Source organism: Mus pahari, chromosome 19 (assembly GCF_900095145.1).
Source record: "Mus pahari chromosome 19, PAHARI_EIJ_v1.1, whole genome shotgun sequence".
In the NCBI taxonomy this organism is placed as follows: domain Eukaryota; kingdom Metazoa; phylum Chordata; class Mammalia; order Rodentia; family Muridae; genus Mus; species Mus pahari.
In genome coordinates, this window is record NC_034608.1 from 20,560,178 (window position 1) to 20,581,985 (window position 21,808).

The window sequence follows — 21,808 nt, forward strand, 5'->3', positions numbered from 1 at the left end:
AGACCTAATTTGGAACATGTTAAAGAGATCATCAGTGTCATAAAAGGATCCCAGGCAACCACGAAAATAGCAAGGTCTATAAGATATATTAAGAGGGGAAACGAGCCAGCTACAGAACAACCTGTACAATATGCTGTTCTCTGAAAGAAAGAGCTGGGGTGTGCTTGTAGATAGAACATTTCTGGAAGCTGCTAGCCTCCAAGGAAAATGAGGGTCCAGGGTGGGATGGCAGCTGGTTTTGCCCTTATTAATTTGGGGGGGTTTTGTTTAGCTTGAGACAGGCTCTCAGTGTATGTATACCACACTGGCCTCAAACTCAGAAATCAGCCTGCCTCTGCTTCCCGAGTGCTGGGATTAAAGGTGTGTGCCACCATGTTCCACTTTCCTTATTAACTCTTGATGAAAACCCTCCTCCCCCCCTTGTTTTGTTTTATCATCTGTCCCCTAAGCAATGCTGTCAAATTTCTGTTTTAAGGTAAAACCTCACACTGTGCTCTCAAACTGCTTCTGCCAAATTCTGGGCTTACAGGTGAACATCACTATACTGGGCTGATGAAGACTTTAAAAACTACAGATAAATATAGGTATAGGTATAGGTATAGGTGAAGATGCATATACAGATATAGATTTACTTAAAAGTCTACAGACTGCAAAGGGTTAAGGCACGTGGAGCCTCTGTAAAAAGGACTGTCCAGGAGCTGGGCAGGTAAAGTGTCCGCTGTGCAAGTGTGGGATCCTGAGCATACAGCCATGTAAAGCCAGGCTTGGCATCAGACCCATGTGTAAGCCCAGTGCAAGGCTGTGTGTGTTGTGAGGTAGAGACTGGCAGATCTGGGGCTGTGGTGAAGCCTGTGGCCAGTCTAGCAAAACAGCAAGCTCCAGAGGAAGAGAGGGACCCAGGGAGAGAGAAGGAAGAGAAGGGGAGCCCTTTCAAAACAAGACAGAGAGCTGGCAAAATGGCTCAGTGAATTAAGACACCTGGCCACACGGTGGGGTGCAAGGAGAGACTCAACTCCCACATGTTTTTCTCTGATCCCCCACAATGGCAATGTGGGACCCGCGTGAGCAAACATGTATGCATATGAACACATACTCCAAATGAAAATAAATAAATAAATAGATTAATTAATTAATTAATTAAGATTGAGGGGCTGGCAGAATGGCTTAGAGGGTAAAATACCAAAACTGTGATAGCCCAAGTTGTATCCCCAGCACTCACATAAAAAGTCAGATGTGGCCAGGCATCTGTGCCTCACACCTTTAATCCCAGCACTTGTGAGGCAGAGGCAGGCAGATCTCTGAGTTCCGGGCCAGCCTGGTCTACAGAGTGAGTTCTGGGCTACACAGAGAAACCCTGTCTGTGAAAAAAAAAACAACAACCAAGATGTGATGGGCGGACTCTGTAATGTCAGCAGTCCTACAGCAGGGTGGGCTGTGTCAGAGACGGAGCTGACTGGAAGCTCACAGGATAACCTGTGTGGAGTACACACTACAATAAGAGCAACAGGAGAGACCTTGCCTCAAAACCAGACAGGAGGACAGAACCAGTTCCCAGGAAGATATCCCCTGAGCTCCACACATATCAACATTAAACATAAACATTAAAGAAATGCTTAAACAGGTTCAAGGGCCAGTGAAAGGGCTCAGTGGGTAAAAGGTGCTTGCCACCAAGCCTGAAGAAAATTGTTCCATACCCTAGACCCACATGATGGAAGAGAAGAATCAACTCCTACCTATAAGTTGTACACAAACACACATGTGTGTGCGCACACACACACACACACACACACACACAGGATTTTTTGGGTTTTTTTTGAGATAGTATTTCTCTGCTGTCCTGGAACTCAGTCTGTAGACCAGGCTGGCCTCAAACTCAGAGCTCCATCTGCCTCTGCCTCCCAAGTGCTGGGTTAGAGATGTGAGGCACAGATGCTTGGCCATGTCTGTGCCTTGAGAGTACTGGAATCGAAGGTGAGTGCCACCACACCTGGCTCAAAAGAAAGTCTTTTAGTGGTTTAAAAAAAAAAAAAAGCCTATTAGGTTTACTCTGGTGAACATTAACACTGAAGCAGGCTCTGATGCTTAGGGCAGGCCAGTAGGGCAGAGGGTTAGAACATCCACATGTAAATGGATATTGATCCCTGACAAAGGTAAATACGTGTGGGAAGGCCAAATCATTGCTCTACTAGCTGGCGCTCCTCAGTTACACATCCATAAGGAAAGATGTATTCCTGAGGCCCTGCCTTACATAATCCATGACAGTCGGTTCTAAGGGGACCGCACACACTGATGTCAGGAGTGGGTACTACATTTTTAGGAAACAAGAAAATCTCTTCCTGATTTTGTGGTAGGCAAAGAACTCCAAAATTCTTCTTTTATTTCCAGAGCTTTGAAATGAACACTTGCTTTGTAAACATAGCTTCCCTAGTGGGTAAAAGGCTAGGGAGACCAGGGTGGCCTCAAACTTGTGGTGATCCTCCTGCCTCTGTCTCCTGAGTACTAAGGTTATAGATGTTTTCTATCATACCTAGCTGAATTCCTAAACTCTAAAAATATTAACCATAAAAAAAGCTGAGCTGGAGCATGGCTCAGTGGTATAGAACTGGTCTAGTATGTGGGAAGGCCTGGATTCTATTCCGAGAGAGAGAGAGAGAGAGAGAGAGAGAGAGAGAGAGAGAGAGAGAGANNNANAGACACACACACACACANACACACACACACACACACACACATACACAGACACACACACACAGACACAGACACAAGACCCAGGTGTGTATCTGTGTGTGTCTGTGCTACTGGGAATGGAGTCTCGGGCTCGGCACTTACATGCCGGCAGACGGCCTGACGCTGAGCTGTCTGCAGCCTTCACATTACTCTTTGACTCTGAGTTGGGGTCTGGCCTGTAGGTGGGTTCTGGGACTTGAACTCAGGAAAACAGTCTTGCACAGCAAGGGCTTTCCTTACTAAGCTAGCTCAGCTATGTTGCTGGCCCAGCTTACATCCTTTTATCAAAAGATATAACTAAGAACGAAGAGGTAGGGCTGGGGAGATCGCTCGCTCAGGGCTGCTTTTTTAGAGTTTGCGTCTTAGCCCCATGCGGCAGCTCCCAACCAGCTGTAATTCCAGTCTGTGAGGATCTGACATGGCCCCATTCTAGCCTCTTCAGGCACACAGACATATACACATGGTGCTGGCTGGTCTGTATATCAAGTTGACACACACTCGGGCCTCTGAGAGGAGGGAACCTCAACTGAGAATGTCTCCATCAAATTGAGTTGTAGGTGCCCCATAGGGCGTTTTCTTAATTGCTATTAGATGTAGGAGAACTCAGCTCACTGCGGGTGGCGCCATCCTGGGCTTGGGGAGGGGGTGTTCCAGGAACTATAAGAAAACATGCTCAATTCACCATGGAGAACAAGCCACTAAGCAGCGACCCCATGGCCTCCCCCGGTTCCTGCCTCCAGACCCCTGCTCTCATCTCCCTGCATGATGGACTACAGGCTGTAAGACGAACCCTTTCTTCCCCAAGGTGCTCTTGTTCACAGTGTTCTACTACAGCAAAAACAAAAACAAAACACCAACTAAGATGCCCATAAAATAATAAAAATAAAATGAAATTTTAAAATAATACAGACATCACTTTAAAAAAAATTAGACAAGGTGACTCATAGAGGGTGGGAAGATGTCTGTGATATACATATTAGGCAAAGGACATGTCTCCAGAAAGTCTAATTCCAAAATTAATGAAAAGGTCATATCCCTCCCTTTTGGGGACAGTGCTTGGATGGGACTCAGGGCGTCTTACATGCAAGGCAAATCCTTTACAAATGTGCCATGTCTCCAGTCCTTGGTTTTTTGAGAGGGTCTCTCTATGTGGCTCAGGCTGGCCTGGAACCCCCAGTCATCCTGCCTCTGCCTCACAGTTAGGGGGTGACAGCTATGCATTCACTTATTAATCTCAAGTTTCTCAAAAACATCCCCAGAGAGGATTTTTCAAATGTGCAATCCACACACAAAGGTGGTCAACTACAACTGGGCACTTTCATGCACAGTCACCAGGGAGAACGGAGAGTGATAGATTCTCAGTTACACACTGCAGGAAGACGGGTCGTGCTGCAGCCATTCTGGAAAAGGTTTTTGCGATGTCCTCTGAAGCTCAGACATGGGGCGACACAGCAACTCCACTCCTCAGAACATACCCATAGAAGTCTCAAGACGAGGTTACAAGAGTCACACAATACAGTGTTCTTAGTGCAATGACTGTGGACGTCAAAGCCCAGTATCCATCCTCATGTGACAGATATGTAGACTGTCATGAGCTTGAACTCCACGCAACCACATGGCTCTTATAAACAGTACTGGGCAAGTATAGATGTGACACCACACTCACAACTCATTTATGTCTAAAGGTGGACAGTTAGTGACTGGGACATGGTTTCAGGATAAGAAGCTGGTAATAATGTAAGTGTGTTTAGTTTGTGAAAATTCAAGGATATAAAGTGTATAATTTGTGAAAGTCATGAATGTATATATGACTATGTTACACTTTGGTAAAACTCTCTTGAAGATGGAGGTATGCCTCAGTGGCAAAACACTTGCCTAGAATCCCCCAGTCAGGGGCTGGGGGCATGGCTCAGTGGTAGAGCCCTTGCCTAGAATTCCCCAGTGAGGGGTTGGGGGTGAGGCTCAGTGGTGGAGCCCCTGCCTAGAATCCCCCAGTGAGGGCTGGGGGCGTGGCTCAGTGGTAGAGCCCTTGCCTAGAATTTCCCACTGAGGGATTCTTGGGCTTGATTTCCAGCAGGAGACAGGATAGGAACAGATAATCTCTTGGAAATGAAAACACAAATTAAGTAAAGCAAGAAAGATTCTAGATCCTTCCCAATCAGCTGCTTGCCTTTTATCAAGCAAGGACCTAAATCCATGTGCATGAAATCTAGGAGTATAGTTTATCAGACCCTGACCTAAGCTGCCTTCCGTTAGGAGTGCTTTAGCCCCTCACTTTCTGTTGTTTTGTCTTGTCTTTATTGAGGCCTCTCTCTAGCCCTGGCTAGTCTACAACTCCCTCTGTAGACCACGCTGACCTTGAGCTCACAGAGATCTGCTTGTCTCAGCCTCCCAAGTGCCAGGATCAAAGGCATGCACAACCACACCCTGGTTATTCCCTCACTTATAAATTTTAATTTTATTATTTGATGTGTATGGGTGTCTTGCCTACATGTATGTCTGTGAACTATAATAGCAGTGCCTGTGGAGGCCAGAGAAGGGCATCAGGTTCCTTGGAACTGGAGCTATAGACAAGTGTTAACTACCATTTGGGGATGCTAGGAACTGAACCCAGATCCTCTGAAGAACAACTAGTGCTCTTAGTCATTGAGTCCTATGTCCAACCCTTTATTCCCTCACTTTAAAGGAACCAGGGGCAGAGGAGAGGGTGCTGCTATGGCCACACAGGGTGTAGATGGCAGTGTCAGGGCCAGAACACAACCCTGTGGACAGGAAAAAGCACAAAGTGAGGTGATATGGCCAACAAGGACAAACACATGTCACCTCAGATCAGCTCTGACACCTTCTGCTTAGGCAATCCTCAACACAAGCCCCTAAACTCTCCCCCTGCCTCCGTTTCCCCTGAAAGTGGCTTCCTAAAGGTACTGGGCTCAGACCCATGAAAGCTGACAGCTCAGCAGTGTGCTCAGCCACAGGACTGTGAACAGCCATGTTCACTACAGATGTATGGTCCAGCCAGGCGTGTGGGTGCACATTTTTCAATCCAAGCACTCAGGAGGCAGAGGCAAGTGACTCTCTGTGAATCGGAGGTCAGCCTGGGTCACACAGAGCTGCAGGGCAGCTAGGGCTACACAGAGAGACACAGTGTGGAGAATAGAGTCGAATAGACTAAAATAGAAAGTGTTGATGACCACTGGGACATGTCCAGCCACACACATTGAGGATGCTTGTCTGAACTGATAGCCCGTATGTTCTCTGCGCACTGCCACCGCATCTGTGAGCCTTCCTCCCGCTTCTCTATCTGTCTTATCTCTGTGAACCCCTCATGACCTTGTCTGGAGTGGTCTCCCCTATCCTGCTGGCACTTCGTCCCCTCAGTGCTCCTCCAAAGCACCTGTTGACTCCTGTCTGTCTATAGGATTTGGGCCAGGGCAGGAACACAGCAGCTTCAGCAGATATTTAAGGAATTAAGAAGGGAATGGAGTTTATGAATCAAGAATAATATTGGTTCTCAGGCCTCGGGGACTCCTCTGAACACTTCTCCCTGACCTCTGGCTCTGCTATCCACCGAGGTCTTATCTCCTTCAATCCCAGGCTGAACTGGGGATGGAGCACAGCACACACATGGGTGACACAGCCCCCACCAACCAGGCCTCAAGGCCCCTCAGTGGAGCTATTAGGGAGAGTCTGGTTTCCCGTCTGCAAGCCATCTGTCCCTCTATAACTGGTTCACTGGCTCTTCTCCAGGGGTACTCGAGGTCCACTTTAGGTCAGAAATGTCCTAGAGACAGGCTGCTAATAAGGGTTCCTAAGACCCTGTGAAAAGCGTCCCTGAACTTGCATGCTACTGTGGTTAGCAGGCTCAGCTCGGTGCCCCTGAGTATGTGGACAAGGCAGGGTGCAGGCCGTGTGTGGGCCTGGCTGCTGTGAACAGTGGAGCTACCTGACCTGTCCAGCTCCCTTGGCCCCAGGTTCAGCTGCTCAGGAAAGCTCCTGCCCACCAGGCCCTGTGTGTAAGCCTCTGCCTACAGGACACAGTGCTGGCAGGGGCAACAGGGTGCAACCCAGAGGGCCAGGCTTGACCTGACACTCCACCCAGATGGGGACTTGAAGGGGACTCTCCTTATTGTACACAGCAGGAAAACAAAATCCTCCATCGTCACCATGGAACAGTTTGTGGTCAAGAGTAACACCTAAATAAGGCCTAGTGTACATTTGTTTTTAGAGACAGGATTTTATGTAGCTCAGGCTGGCCTTGAAGTCCTGATCTTCCTGTCTTCACCCTCTGAGTACAGGGCCTACGGTGCAGGGAATCAGACCCAAGACCTTGTACATGCTGGGCAAGCACTCTATGGATAGAGACATATCCCAGCCCTTGTTGACACACAAGGCCCACATCTCAACTTAGGTGGGGATGGGAAGTAGAAGCCCCTGTGACACTGGATTGTATCCTGGCTTGGAACTCAGGGTCAAGGACTATCGTTTCAAAGCACAGCATTTATGAATCAGACTCATCCTTAGAGACAGGTCTTCTGGTCCTGGCTCTGCCATGCACTGGATGGTATTTCATCTCTCTTGTCCTCGGTGTCCACATTTTAAGGTGGACCCTGAACAGGCTGGCGTGTGTCAGCACTTTAGACTGGCAAAGTATGACAAAATGACCATCCTTGCGATAATGATTATCAAGAGCCTATCACAGAGCGCGGGTCCCCTGCGGAGTCTATACCCTCTCCTGCTCTGGCTACGGCTGGAAAGGCAACACCTTGGTCGCAGTCTGGGCTTGCTCTGTGCATGGGACACCCCAGTTATACTGTATACTGACCTGTGCCGGCTGAGGGACTCCTCCCCATCCTGAGGTGTTAGGACAGGTTGGGAAGCTGTTTCAGGAAAACCCAGGATTAGGGCCCCTCTACCTACTGCCCCCTGCCCCATGTCGGCCACTCACCAGGATAGTTGTGACCACCAGAGTCTTGTTGGCTAGAGTCTGTGACAGGTTGATGTCCAGGGTGGTGGCATTCATGGCCAGGGTCCGGTTAGAGTACCACACCCCTATCTGGGGACAGACAGGTATCATTAGCACAGAGCCTGTTCATATTCTTAGAAGCCTCAAAGACCAGCTCCTAGCAGGGCTCGGGCATCACCCTAGGCCTGCTCACCTCTCGGTGGCCCTGGCGGGACTTCTCCAGGATGCGCAGTGTGTAGTTGGTCCTCTGCCCTTTGCTGTTGAACTCAACCCGCCCGGTCAGCCCGTCATACTCTACCTAGCAGGGCAGGAGGAGGGGCAGAGGGAGGGGAGGTGGGGCCCAGAGATGGGTGGGAAGGCCAGGCAGGGATGAGGCAGCAGCAGAGAAAGGCACAGAGAGAGGAGGAGGAGGAGGAGGAGGAGGAGGAGGAGGAGGAGGAGGAGGAGGGTCAAAGAGAGAAGAGATGCAGGGGAGCAAGGTCCAGAGAGCATACAATCCCCACAGGGACAGTGGGATGGTCAGACAGGACAAAGGACAGTCAGCATGGGGAGAAGGCAGAGGGAGGGCAGGGGAGACACAGTCAGTGCCCCGGCCTGAGGCAGCTGCTGCTCCCCTCCACCTCCACACCCCTCGCTCCTGGCTCACCATGCGCAGGTAGTTCATAAGGCTGGTCCCATGGGGCCAAATGTTGGCCGAAGTGCAGGCCAGTGGCTTGACGCCAATCTCCTGGCTTCGGTTCAGCTCTCGGACAGCGCTTACCACCACGTGCACAGCGTCAAACATCAGGGCTGCAGACAGCTGAGTGGGAGGTGGTAAGGCAGGGAAAGTGTCAGTGTGGCCGGGGATCCCCCGAGGTCCCCTCTGGGGTCACCTCAACCCACAGACAACGCCTATCTTTGCAGGAGTGGAAAACTGGTAGGTCAGGGAGAGGGAGGGGTGCTGGTGTCTTCTGGGGACACGGTGACTGGGGAAAAGTGCAGTGTCTGATGCTTGCTGAGGCTACACGGCCATGTCTACTTGGAGAGGGTTATTTCTGAGTTTGTTTTTTTGTCATTATTATTGGTTTGTTTATTTGTTTGTTTTCTTCTGGTTCTATAAGACAGGTCTCACATAGTTCAGGCTGGCCTGAAACTGGCTGTAGCTGAGGCTGGCCTTGAACTCCTGATCCATCTGTCTCTACCTACCAAATGTTGGAATTATAGGCATGTGCCACCATGCTTGGCTTGTCTGAGAGGAGTTAATCTAGATGGCCAGCCGTCTTCCTGGGCTTGCCAGGTCTGTGTGGCTAAGTGAGCAAGGCATCCACTGGTGCCATCTACGTGTCCATGGGGCATTTTATGTTATGGGAGAATGAACACAGGGTGGGTAAGGAGTCAGAGGAGCTTAAGGATTGATCCTGGACACGGAAGGCACACAGCTCTGAGCTGAGAGCCTGGTTCTAGTATTTCCTGGCTGGATGGCCATGTCTCAACAACCCCTTTCTGAGCTTGGGATGCCTCCACCCAAGAGGAATGGAGGAACGATTGTCTCTACCTTGAGCACAGCTCTGGGGAACAAGGAGATAACACACCCCAAAACAAAGGCCAGGGGTGGCAGTACTGAGAGCTACACAGTGTGACTCTGTCTCTAAACAAATAAATAAAATAAATCAGGAAGCACAAGTTAGGTCTCTCAGCCAAGGAAACATCTGAGCAAAAATCTTAGTAAGAGGGAGGTGCTGGTTCTGCAGGACAGTGCATAGGAAATGGGGGCAGTGGTGGGGGAGCACAAATGGCCTGAGGCCATGTCTGCCCTGGGCTGATGATGGAGAAGCTTGAGATGTCGAGAGGAAGTCTGGGTCAGACTCATCATGGGGCCTCACTGTGAGGTCTTGCGTATGATCAGAATGAGATTCACAAGCTGTCCCGAGTGTCAGTGTGTCTCTCGTGCCAGTGGGTATCTGTATGCTCACCGCTGGGCCAGGATAGGTGCTGGCTTCACAGTTCTCCCTCCAGGACATGTTGAGGCTGCGCACAAACTCTGGGTAGAAGGGGTGGGAGGTGTTGAACATGGAAAAGCCCAGGATGTTGGAGGAGTCCTCCACGATACCGTCCAGATGCAGGATGGGAAAGTCCTGGGACCAAGAAGAAGAGTGGTAAGGCGTGAGGCAGGACTGAAGTAGGGAGGTGAGGTAGGTGGGAGTTGGGGAGGGGTATAGGTCCGAGTACGCACCATGGTGGTGAGGATGTACTTGTAAAACGCTGAAGTCATTCCCAGCTCCGAAGCCTGGAGAACACAGGAGAGGCCGAGAGGCAGAGAACGGGGGAACCCAAGAGGGGAAGAGAGATTTAGAGACAGGCCTGGTGAGGAGACACCCAGTAGAAAACACAGTAAGAGACACCCAGACAAAATGAGCAAGCAGGAGACACAAGTGAGGGCAGAAGGGACCTGGGTCCCTTGCATTCTACCATGCTGACTGGTGCCAGGCAGAACAGAGAACGGGGCCCTCGGACATCTACTGTTTCCAGTGAAGGCACTCAAAACTTCCTACTGGAGATGAATGGAAGCCTGGGACATGGGGCAGGCAGGGACAGAAACCTTAGCCTTACCCCTAAGATATCCAATGTCATTGGCACTGCCAATGTTTAGGGCTCAGCTTGGTTGATCATCCATCAGAAAAGAACCCGGGTGCTGGGCCTGGGGGCATGGACCTGTAATCGTGGCTATTCAAATGGCTTAAGCCTGTCTGGGCTACGGAGTGAGCTTAAGGCCAGACTGGCAACTTTGGAAGATCTTGGCTCAAATGAGGTGGAATGGCTAAGGATCCAGCTCAATGGCAGAGCCCTCAACTAACAGGCACAAGGCCACAGATTTGATCCCCAAAAACACCAAAAGAAAAAGAGGAGGAGGGAGGGGCAGGGAGGGAAGGCAAGGAGAGAGGAGGATAGGAAAGGAAGGGAGGGGAGGAAGGAAGGAAAAGAGGGAGGGAGGGAGGGGAGAAAATGAAATTCTGCAGTTGAGGCAATCAATTAGAATCTCAGGTCCCTTCTTTGAGCTCTCTCCATCTTATGATCCTTCAGGAGGACAGGCCACATAGGAGAATTCTAACATTTCAGGGCTCCAGCTTGTACTTCTAGTGGGGTAGAAGCTGGGCTTGCACACATGGGTATCAGGGAAGGGCAAGACAGAAGAGAGGAGACCTCAATGCACACAGTACCCTGGGAGAGGCTGCGGTCTCTGCCCAGGAGGCCTGCCAACCCAGAGCGTCTTTCCCTAAGCCTCTATATCCTCAGAGCCTGATCAACACTTCTTCCAGCAGCCTACGATCAGCAGTGACATATGGTTTTAATTAAGAGAAAAATAAATGAAAAACAAATGGAGAAAAATAATACAAATTTGATTATAAAGAAAACTTCAGCCCGGGGAATGAATGATTAATGAGTGTGGCTCACTGATGGATGGCATGTGCTAAGCCCAGGGGGAAAGGTCCTGGTGCTCTGGGCCCTTGCCTCTAGAAGCCCAGCTTCCATGTCTATATGATGTTCAAGATATCTGCCCTGAATGGTGGAAGAGAGCCCCAGTTAAGGATATACACAGAGCTCCAAGGAAAACCCTAAAAGTTCTCAAGTTCAAGGTCAGCCTGAGCCACTGGAAGAGATATCTCACCTCAAAAACAACAGTGGCTAGAGGGATGGCTATGCGGTTAAGAGAGTGTACTACACCTTCAGAAGACCCAAGTTCAATTCCCAGCACCCAGTTGGCTCACAACTGCCTGTAACACCAAGCCCAGGGGACTTCCACACCTCTGGCTTCCAAAGGGACCAGCACTTATGTGCACATACCCCTCCCCCCACCTATACATAATTAAAATAATAAATCTTTTTTTAAAAGAAACAAACACTCAGCAACAACATAGTCGTAAAGGCTGATGACTAAGATGTCTACTCTGGGCCAACATGGATGGCTCTAAGGACTTGCCCTGCTGAAGGCTCACCACCCTCACAAGCCAAAGAGGTAAGACCAACTGATGGCTGCATTTCACAGACAAAATAAGGGACTGCCCCGGGTCATGTGACCAGGGAACTGCAAAACAGACCCTACAAAGCCCGCTTCTCACCACTGAGGTTATCTGTACCCCCAGTTCTATGGAAAATAAGAGGAGGGGACCCACCTTACGGAGGACGAGGTGGGAGATGGATGCGTTGGCATCAATGATGATGGTGGACACTTTGTCATCTCGGATCTCCTTGAGTAGCGGCGTGGGGTCCCGGCTGTCATCAAGCATCCTCACAGACAGCGTCTCCTTGGAGATGAGGAAGCCTCGCACCAGTTCTTCTAACCGCAGCAGGCCTGAGGGAGGGCCAGGCCCTGTGTTAGAACCCTTCCTTCTGCCTCCCCAGACACAGCCCACAGACGTTCCTTCTCTTCTTCCAGCAATGGCAGCTGGGCCTAAGACTGGAGGGCATGCTCAGAAGGTGGAGTGGCTGTCTCTGGAACAGCTGGGGCTCTTGGACACTGGGCTTGGGGACTTAATTCTTTGAGGGGTTCCCAAGTGAAACCTCCTGTAAGAAATCTCCCCAGATTTCCAGGGTCTGACCACTCACTGGAATGTCTGACACAGCAGGTAACTGTCTCCTCCACCAGTCTGCGTCCTTTAGGTGACAGCCCATCACCATGTGCCTGGTCTCTATCCAGAACCTTGATGGCAGCCTCTTTCTTTCCCTCACTTACCCAGTCTTCAAAACACATCCGAGTCTGTCAAACCACCCGGCATAAGCCACCGCCATCTCTCTCCTCCTGCATTGGCCACACTTGCTTGTGTCTGCTCCCCACACAGTAGCCAGAGTGATGCAAACCGATGTGGCTCTGATCTGTGCCAAGCTTCTCATCCCCTCTGTCATTTAATGCTTGTACTTGGTCCAGCCACATGGGTTCCCTTGTCCCACAGTCAGCCTTCCGTCCTGTGGCTTTAGCCTGGCTGTCCCTCTCCCTGGGACACCATTTCTCCAGGTTCCCGCCGATCCCTGATCTTTCCCTTGCTCAGACAACAACGTCTCTGAGAGGCCAACAGTCACCACTTTCCCTACTGCTACTCCAAACGTACGGCCTTCCTCCTTCTCCAGAGAACTGACCTTACCCACCAGACTCAGGTTTTGCCTGACTTCTGTCATTGGCGAGGTCTGACAAGGACAACCATGTGTGCCTACCTCTCTCGTGGCTGTCCTAACACGAGAGTCTGACACACAGCAGCTGCTCAGCGAGAACCTCCAGAAAGAGAACTTCCTCCCAGGCTCAGTACCCTCCCCCAACTCTACACTCACAACCCGCCCCCGGCCACCACACTTGAACATCACAGCCAACATGCTCACTTACAGACTGCTCTCCTCCTCTCTACTGAGTTCTGGTGTCACCCACGACCTGCACACCCTGCCCTGCCCCATCCAACTCTCCTCAAGGAGGCTCAGCTCGCCAACCAACTGCCACCACCTCACCTAACCCACTTCTCCTTCTGCATCCTTCTGGGCTCTCTGATACACGTATGTCGCTATGTCTGCCGCTTCTCTATAAACAGATCTGACCATGTCTCCTCATTCTGTGCTGTTGCTTTGAAATCTCCAAGGATTCTCTGACCCCCTCACTTCACTGTTCCACACTCTGGCCTGGGGACTTCTCGGGGGCTGTATTCTGGGGCTCTCCACCTCTGTCCCACCAAGGCCCCTGATCAGAACGTGCTCTCCAATGCTTCAAGTTCAGCTTAGATGTAGCATTTCTAGGATATGGGCTCTGAGCCTGCCAGATGGCTCAGAACCCCTTCCAAATGCCCCGTACATCTCCTGGCGGCTCTGTGTGCCCTGTGACACTGAACTCCTGGAACACTCTGTGGCCCGAGACCTTCCCTAGACCAAGAGTTGCACGCCAGAGGGCAGTTATAAGCAAAATGACATGATAAGTACATATGAACATGTCAAATAAAATCTAACATTTTGTACACTAATTCAAAATTAATAATACATGTTTAAAAGTTACATGCCAGCACTGCCCCTGCTATCCTGAAAGATCCTGGTGAGGGCCCAGCAAAAGGGGTTCACTGTCACATGGGTCTCTTAGGGGCAAGGGGGTAGGGGCGTCTATGGAACCAGATGTCCCAGTTCCTGAAGGGGAAAGACATGGGGAACCCTGTGGACCACCAGGGCTCTTGGAAAGGAGTGCCTAAAGAGAATGGGAACAGAAGACCCAGTTCTTGCTCACACTCAGCCTTGGCGCAGATGAGGCTGGCTGAGGGGTAGTTAAAGGACTTGAGGATTCGGGAGACTGCCAGGCTGACATCTTCATTACTGGGGTACAGGCTGACAGATGCAAATCGAAGGTACTGAAGGCGGGGCGTCTCCTCGGGACCCACCTTGATGTGGGGAATCTGGACAGAAAGGGAAATGTTGTTTGCCAGGGATTCAAGTCTCACCCCCACACCCTCTCCCACCATACCCCAACCTCACCTCCTTCTCCCCACAGATATGGCTCACGGTGGAGGCAGAAGCTGGGCTGGAGGAGGGTCCCAAGACAGATACAACCCCCTTGGGCAGGATCTGACACACTGTGAAGGGCAGAGAAGAAACCAGAGTCAGGGACCCTCTGCTTCAGCTCCTGCCCCACCCTCAAGAAACTGACCTGGTCAAGAGAGGATCCAGAGGGGTCAGAGCTGTGGGTCATATACCCTTCCTGCCTGGGTCTCCAAGTGCTGGGACTACAGGCCTGAACCACTATGCCCAGCTCTGTGAGCCTCCTTTTGAATTGCAAACCAAGAGCTGGCTCCCTCTCCCTCCCAACTTCTTTAGTCACTCTACTACCCAAAATGCCCTCACTGTGTAACCAGCACTTGAAGCCATATTGGAGCAGTGAATGAGGTGGGTGATATGTGCCTTAAGCTGGCCATCCCCAAGTAGGGCAAGGTTACAGAGGACGGAGAGGAGATGGACAGGAAAAGAATCTAGAGATAAATAAGAGGCGGGCGAGAGATGAAAAGCAAGGACCATTTTCAGGCTTCTGGTCCTGTGCAGTGGGACCCTCAACACGGAGGGCACAGAAGGAAGGAGTCTGGTGGAGACAAGATGACCCATTTGGCTGTTATGAGTGAGCCATGACAGGATCTCAGGACAGCCTGAGAATAATCTGGCTGGGCTGTTTGGAAAGCTTGCCTCGAATGTGTGAGGCCATGGTGGGGTTAATGGAGGGAAGGAGAGCGACACAGAGAATGGATAATAGAAATTAGACCACGCCACTGAGAGGACTATGGACTAATCAGTGGCTACGGAACTCATGATTTCCTAGGATTATTTCACGAACGGCTAGATCTAGGTCTCTACAGATATGCCAGGAACTTCCCTTTGACTGTGGGTCCCCGCTTCCCTCAGACTTGGCTGTATTTTCAGGATCCCCTCAAACACAGGCTGAGTCCAGTTGGTCAAGATGGCCTCACCCCACACCCTGTTCCTTGGCTCAACTCTAAGTGCACACCTGCTCTACCCTCTGCCTCTGCAAGCCTCCATACATCTCAGCTTCTTCTAGACTGTGTCTGTGATGTACCAGTCAAAAAGCCTGAAACACAGTCCACCCCATTCTCCCTGTTGGTGATTTGAAACCCACATGATCTAACAAAGCTGTTGATAAGACTTTCCAGAAAGAAAATTGTTTACACATTTGTTTATGCATTGTGCTTAGAGTCAAACCTATGTATTATGAACACTCAGTGGGGCACATCCCAGTCCTAACCGGTCTGCTGTTTTGAGTTTGAGTTTGGGTTTGTTTTGTTTTGTTTTGTTTTGTTTTGTTTTGTTTTTCAGGCAGGATCTTACTCTATAGCTCAGGCTGGCCTGAAACTCATTGTGTAGCCAAGATTGGCTTAAAATTTACAGCAAACTCTCCTGCCTCAGCCTTCCACGGGCTGAGACTACAGGTAGAGCCACCATGCCCAGTATAAAAACGTGTCTTTTCGTTTTGTTTTTATTTTGTTTTTCGAGACAGTTTGGCCTCTGCCTCCCGAGTGCTGGGATTAAAGGTGTGCGCCACCACTGCCCGGCTAAAATGTGTTTTAATGCAGAAGGTTGCAAAGAACTATGATCCCAGCACAGTTAGGCGAGTGTGCCGCTTAGTTTTTGTTAACCTGACATAAACTACAGTCATCTGGGAAGCGGGAACATAGACGGAGCAGGTCTATGGGGGTAACTGATTAATGACTGAAGTGGGAGGGCTCAACTGTGGGGGGGGTGCTGCCCCTGGGCAGGTGGACGTGGGGGTATGTAGGAAAGCAAGCCAAGAGGAGCCAGCCAGTAAGCAGCGCTCCTCCATGGCCTCTGCTCCAGTTCCTGCCTCCAGTTTCCTGCTTTGAGTTCTTGTCCTGGCTTGCCTCCATACTGGCCTATTTAACCTGCAATCTAAAATGAACCCTTTCCTCCGAAAGTTGATTTTGGACAGTGTTTTATTACGGCCACAAAAAGCGAAGTAGGATAGCAGGCACTTCTGCAGCCTGACCTATCACGGGGCAAGCCTGCTCTGCAGTGAGCTGGGGCTGTGCATACTCTACCTCCTGCTCACCTGCAGCAGGCCCCAGGCTAGACTGTTCCAGAACACCTTTCCCGACCCACCAAGGAGTTTTAAAGCCTCAAGCCTCAGTGCCTGGGCCTGTCAACCCAGCTGCAGCCACTTTGTGAGACAGAGCCAGGCAGGCAGGGAGGGAGCAGGTGCAAGGGGATGGGAACAAGGCTGAGCTGAGGAGGCCAGAGGTGGAGGGACTGACCGAGGCCCCACCTGCCCTGCCTCACCCCACGCCCCCGAGGCCCCGCTCACTGGTGTCCGTGGTCTCGTACTGGCTGTCCCGCTGCAGCTCAAAGATGTCTACTTCCACTCTGGCCTTGGCTGGGACCTCGATGATCCCATTGATCTGCTCTCGGGCCAGGGCCAGGGCCAGACGCTCGCCACGGCCACACACGGTCTGGTCGTCCAGGATTGCAGCTGAGAGGAGACAGGAGTTGGGAGGGGCCAGGTTCCTGGGGCCTGAGAAAGGGTAGCTGTGGGGTCTTGGACTTGTGGCCTCTAGAGTAGAGGGAGGTATAGTTATGAAGGGGCCTAGACTCCTGGATCTAAGGCTGGATGGCAGAGTATCTGGACTCCTGGGTCCACAGGAGAAGCTGGGGCCAGAGCACTCTGGTGCTAGTGTGCCTGAGCTCCAGGGAGGGGCCTGGAGGGAGAGTTTCTGAGGAGCAGGGTGCTGGGGCCTCACCCATGCGCAGTGATGACAGCACCTGGCAGCTGGGGTTGGCGAAGGCGACTATCAGCAGCAGCAGCAGCTCAGCCGGCATCTTCCTCCCCTCCTCATGGGGACGCAGCTGCCGCGGCCCCCACTCGCCACCTGCAGGGAGACCCCCCCCAGCCCCAAGGGAGTTGGCCAATGTAGAGGGACAGCAACCCTCAGGAAAGTTGCTCGATGGGGTGGCAAGCATAGCCCACCCAGACACCATTCGGGAGGAATACAGTTCTGAACGCCCGGCTTGCTGGGGACGCCAAGCTCATATAGCTGTGAGCTCTGGAAGATGGAAAAGTCAGAGGTCACAGATAGGACAGGCATTACTAGAAATTACAAATAGGCGTGAACCTGGGAACCAGCCCCACCCCAACAGGAAACTGAAAAGTGCTACCACCACCCCAGTCCCGCCTCTGTCTCTGGGCAGGCAGCTGTTACTAGGCAACAGAAACTGGCTGGAGAGGATGCAGTGGTTGCTAGGCAACCCCATCCCAAGCCTCACTTGCCACCTTCCTGACGTCCATCGTTCCCACAATCCCATGGGAGAGAGGCCTGGATACCCAGGGTCTGACAGGTGAAAGAATCTCAGAATTGGGAAACTTGGTGAGGGGGAGGAAGGGAGAGATGGAACAAAGGAGAGAATCGGGGAGGGAGGGACATAGCAAAGAACCTAAAAAAAAAAAAGAGTACAGAAGAAAGAGAAGAGAAGAAAAAGTGTCTGATGAGAGGCTGCACAAGGAGAGATGCTGGGACTCAGAATGTGAGAAAGGAAGGAGAAACAGGCAGATGTGAAGCACAGAAGGATGGCAGAAACGGCTGAAAACAGAGAGAGAAGAAAAGTTGAAGGCAATCAGAGACGGGACTGACTGGGAGATGCAGACATAAAGGACAGACACCAGAGAAAAGGAGCAGGGCAAGATCAAACAAGGGGCTATCAGTGCATGGGAGTGGGTGAGTGACTGGAAGAGAAAGACAGAGAACAGGGAGAGGCCCAGACTGACTCGGGAGACCAGAGCGTCTGGTGGGAAGGACAGAACTCTGGAAGGCTGCCTGCAAGAAGTGGGTACTGAAGCCCTGCCTGCACCCTGTTCTGGGGAGCTGGGATACGGGTACATGACTTCTACTCAGGGGTCCAGCCTCGGGGAGTACAGCTTTGTTCTGGGCACTCCAGGCCTTTAGCAGTGTAACTGCCGGGCAGGATGTGCTTTACACTCAGATCCCTGGACCTGCTTGTAGACCATGCTCCAATGGAAAGGGGTTATTGCAGAGCCCAGAGCACTGTGACGTGTGTCTGGTGTCCCCTGACATCCCACCTGAAGCCAGGGAAAGCACTCCCTAGAAAGGGCAGAGTCACAAGCCAAGGCTTAGAATTGGCTTTTCTGGCCAGAAAAGTTCAGGCCAAGGAGAAAGGGTGCCTTAATCAGTCCCACACTTGCCCCTACTTCACTGGGTGACCTTGAGAAAGTCCTCCTCCACATCCCTCGGCCTTTGGTGAGGAGAGCCTGAGGGATACGAGGACATGCTCAACAGACTGGTGGCTGCAGACTGCAATTTAGATCTAATGTGGAGGCTTGACCAGGACAGGGGAGCAAGGAATTCTGGTAGAGCTAAAAGGAGAGTTCTCAAGGGGAAGGGCAGGAGGGAGGGGAGTTCATTCTGGGACATCTGGAACAAATGGGGATCAGGGACTACAAACAAGAAGACTGAGACAGGGCAGAAGGGCAGGGACCCACAGGTGGCAGACACAAATGGAAACCAAAGGACAGAGGCACAGTGCAGAGACGGTCTATGGGGAGTGAATAAACACAGAGGTCCATACACAGAAAGACAGCCCCCCAAAGTGCTGACTACAGTTAAGTGGGAGAAAAGGACAGACTCTAAGTAGGACACTCACACCAGGATGTAATTCCTGCAGTCTGGAGGCAGGGGGATCACTGTGAGTTTGAGGCTAGCCTATGATGCATAGTGAATCCCTGGACTGCAGAGTTAAACCCGGTCTCAAAAACAAAGAGATACCAGAGAAGCAGATGGGAGATGCAAGGAGGAGCAGGGTCAGGTCGGTCCAGGACTCACAGACCCAGGGACTCAGGCCAAGCAGATACAGACAGATGGAAACAGAGCCAGCAACGGAGGGGAGCTGAGGAGAGTGGGCCAGGCCCTACAGGTTGGAGGAGAGATGGGCAAGGGGAGACACGTGCAATGGACAGGAGGCAGACAGGAGAAGAGAGGGGGCCCAAACATGAATAACAACAAGTATAACAAACAAGGGGCCAGCAGGGTGTGCTGACACACACTTGTAATACCAGCCATCAGTAGACAGAGGCAGGAGGGTCAGGAGTTCAAAGCCAGACCCAGCTCCATGGTGAGTTCCAGGCTAGCCTGGGCTATAGGAAACCCTGTCTCCAAAAGCAGAACAAACAAACAACCACAGCCTGAGACAGACACACAGAGAGTGTGAGCTAGGGACAAGCTGCACAGCAGCCTAAAGAGGCTGAGGCCAGAGGGGCAGAATCCAGGATGAGAAGGCTTGAGGAAGAAGTGCACAGGGAGAGGGCTGACCACACAAGCTGGAGAGAGGATGAGCCAGGAGGGAAACTGAGTTAAAGTGGATGCCCTGGAAGGGCATAGCAGCACACACAGTCCCCAGCCCATGGGTCCTGGGAGGGATGGAAGGCCAGGTGGTGTGGTTCACAAGTGGAAAGACTGGGAAGGTGGGTGGAAGAGCCCGGGCAGAAGCCAGGGACAGAGAGCAGTGGATGGGGAAGATTGGGGGCCCACGGTGGGGTCTGGGGGAGGGGAGGCTGGAGGTGGAGAGGATCAGGCAAAGAATGGAAAGAGAGTGGGAAGAAGACTAGATGAGAACTTGTGTCTCATCAGGGACAGATGCAGGGCCAGGCTTAGGAGAACGTGGAAAACAGAAGTTGGGGCAGAGTCTGACAGGCCTGGGAGACGGGCGAAATGCAGACTTGAACATGTAAAGGCATTTCCAGAAGACAGACAGGAGGTGCAATGGGACCGGGCCTATGGTAAGGCTTAGTGAAAGAGGAAAGAGAGAGAGAGAGAGAGAGAGAGAGAGAGAGAGAGAGAGAGAGAGAGAGAGAGAACCCAACACACAAGTCAGGAGCCAGTGTGGGTCTGGGACCCAAAGCTGGGAGGAGGGACAATCCAGGAACCAGTGAAGTGAGCTGGCTACCACAGGAGCCAGTGAGCCCACAGGACCCCTGAAAGCTGGGACTGAGGGCAGGTGTGAGGTGTGTACCCACAAGTAGGGTGAGAAAAGGAGAAGAGGTCGTGGGGAATCAGAGGTTGAGAGGGAGGGCACAAAGCAGCGAGGAATAGGTTCCTTGCCATCCACGGGGAGCAGGGACTGTGCCCCCCCCCCCCCGCCAGCCGGGCAGGGAGCCTGGCCTTCCAGGACCCAGGACCCAGCCCAATCCCCGCCCTGCAGACACTCACGGATCCTGGTGGGACGGAGGGCTGGGCTCCCTCGAGGCCCGAGGAACGACAACCAGGAGGTGCTCCGATGCTGGGTGCTGGTGAGGCTGGGGCCGGGGGAGAGGGCAGTCCACTGGGCCCCCTCCCCCGCCGCCGGCGGTGGCCCCCAACTAATCCAAAACGGTGTCTCCCCAGCAGCGGGGAGGAAGGACAGGTGGAAAAGCAAAGGGCGGGCCAGGAGGGGAGGAAGGGGAAAGGAGAAAATGGAGGAGAGAAGGGGAGAGAGGAGAGGGGGAAGGAGCAAACGGAGGGGAAGGAGGGAGGAAAGGAGGAGAGGAAGGTGAAAACGGAAGGGAGGGGGCCCAGGCAAAGCCGGGGGAGGGGGAAGCCGGCCCAGGAAAGGGCCCCCGCCCCCTCCCCTAGCCGGGCCGGCCTGGGGGGGGCACTGGGGGTGAGGACTGGGTGGAGAAAAGAAAGCCGGCCATCCGGGGAAGTGGGGGAGGGGAGGGCCTGCTGGGGGGGAGGGGGCCGCCCCCTTCCCCCCCTCCCCCCAGAGCCTTGGCCCTGCCCTGGATGAGGCTAGGGCCGGGAGTCCTCAACCCCTCAGACCCCACGGGGAAAGCATGCTTGGGGGCCAGGAGAGGCCGGTCAATGAAGGGGCTGGCGAGGACAGGGCAACTGGCAGCCCTGGTGAGACCAAGAAGGCGGGCAGACGAGGTGGCAAGATGAGGTGGGAGGAGAGGATGGAGAGAAGAAGCAGGTGGAACGGGAAGGCGGAGGAGGGTGGGGTGTCCCGGGGCCGGCCCGCTCTCGGTGGGAGGACCTGGCCGCGGACTCTGGTCCCCTGTGAGCGGCAGCCGCTGGCGGCTCCGTGTCCCCAGCCGGGCCTGCCTCCTTGCTGCCGGCCGCTACTACCGCTGCCGCCACCGCTCCTTCTCCCCTCCTAGGCCGCCGCCGCCGCCGCCTGCCCGCCCGCGCTGAGTCCTGGAGCGCGGGGGGGTGGTGGTGGTGGTGGTGGTGGTGGTGGTGGTGGTGGTGGTGGTGGTGGTGGTGGTGGTGGTGGAGGGGAGAGATGAAGGGAGGGAGGCAGGGAGGAGGGCGGGCAGGAGGGAGGGAGGCAGGCAGGGAGCAAGGAGGGAGGGGAGCAGAGGAGGGGGAGATCGTATTGGTCGGGGCTGGGGGGCCCTGCGAGGAGAATGCTGATGAGAAGAGCGAGCTGCATTGGATGGAGGGCCCACCCCCGGGGCCACCCCCTCCAACCACACCATGCCACCGCCCTGCCCAGGCAGCCCAGGGTTCTGGAGCCCATGGAGCTGAGAGGCATTGGTGGGGAGAACTGAGGGAAGGGCCTAGAGATGGAGAGAGAGGACTACAGAGATGGAGAAAAATGCAGAGAAATAGACAGACA

General features: G+C 52.7%; 1 protein-coding gene across 2 annotated transcripts in view; it reads right to left on the reverse strand.

Moving 5' to 3' along the window:
* Positions 1-20,745, reverse strand: part of Grik5 (glutamate ionotropic receptor kainate type subunit 5) — a 62,354-nt gene extending 41,609 nt beyond the window's left edge. Inside the window, exons 1-11 of one of the 2 annotated variants that reach the window (XM_021218656.1) lie at positions 20,422-20,745; positions 16,945-17,073; positions 16,512-16,676; positions 14,165-14,262; positions 13,920-14,085; positions 11,842-12,020; positions 9,903-9,956; positions 9,643-9,804; positions 8,337-8,489; positions 7,884-7,988; positions 7,673-7,780 (exon numbers count right to left, since the gene is read on the reverse strand). In XM_021218656.1, coding sequence (XP_021074315.1) covers positions 7,673-7,780; positions 7,884-7,988; positions 8,337-8,489; positions 9,643-9,804; positions 9,903-9,956; positions 11,842-12,020; positions 13,920-14,085; positions 14,165-14,262; positions 16,512-16,676; positions 16,945-17,023 — 1,269 coding nt within the window. In that variant the 5' untranslated portion in view covers positions 17,024-17,073; positions 20,422-20,745. The remainder of the gene's footprint in view (positions 1-7,672; positions 7,781-7,883; positions 7,989-8,336; positions 8,490-9,642; positions 9,805-9,902; positions 9,957-11,841; positions 12,021-13,919; positions 14,086-14,164; positions 14,263-16,511; positions 16,677-16,944; positions 17,074-20,421) is intronic. The other variant, XM_029531823.1, reaches the window with a different exon arrangement.
* Positions 20,746-21,808: the final 1,063 nt, after the last annotated feature.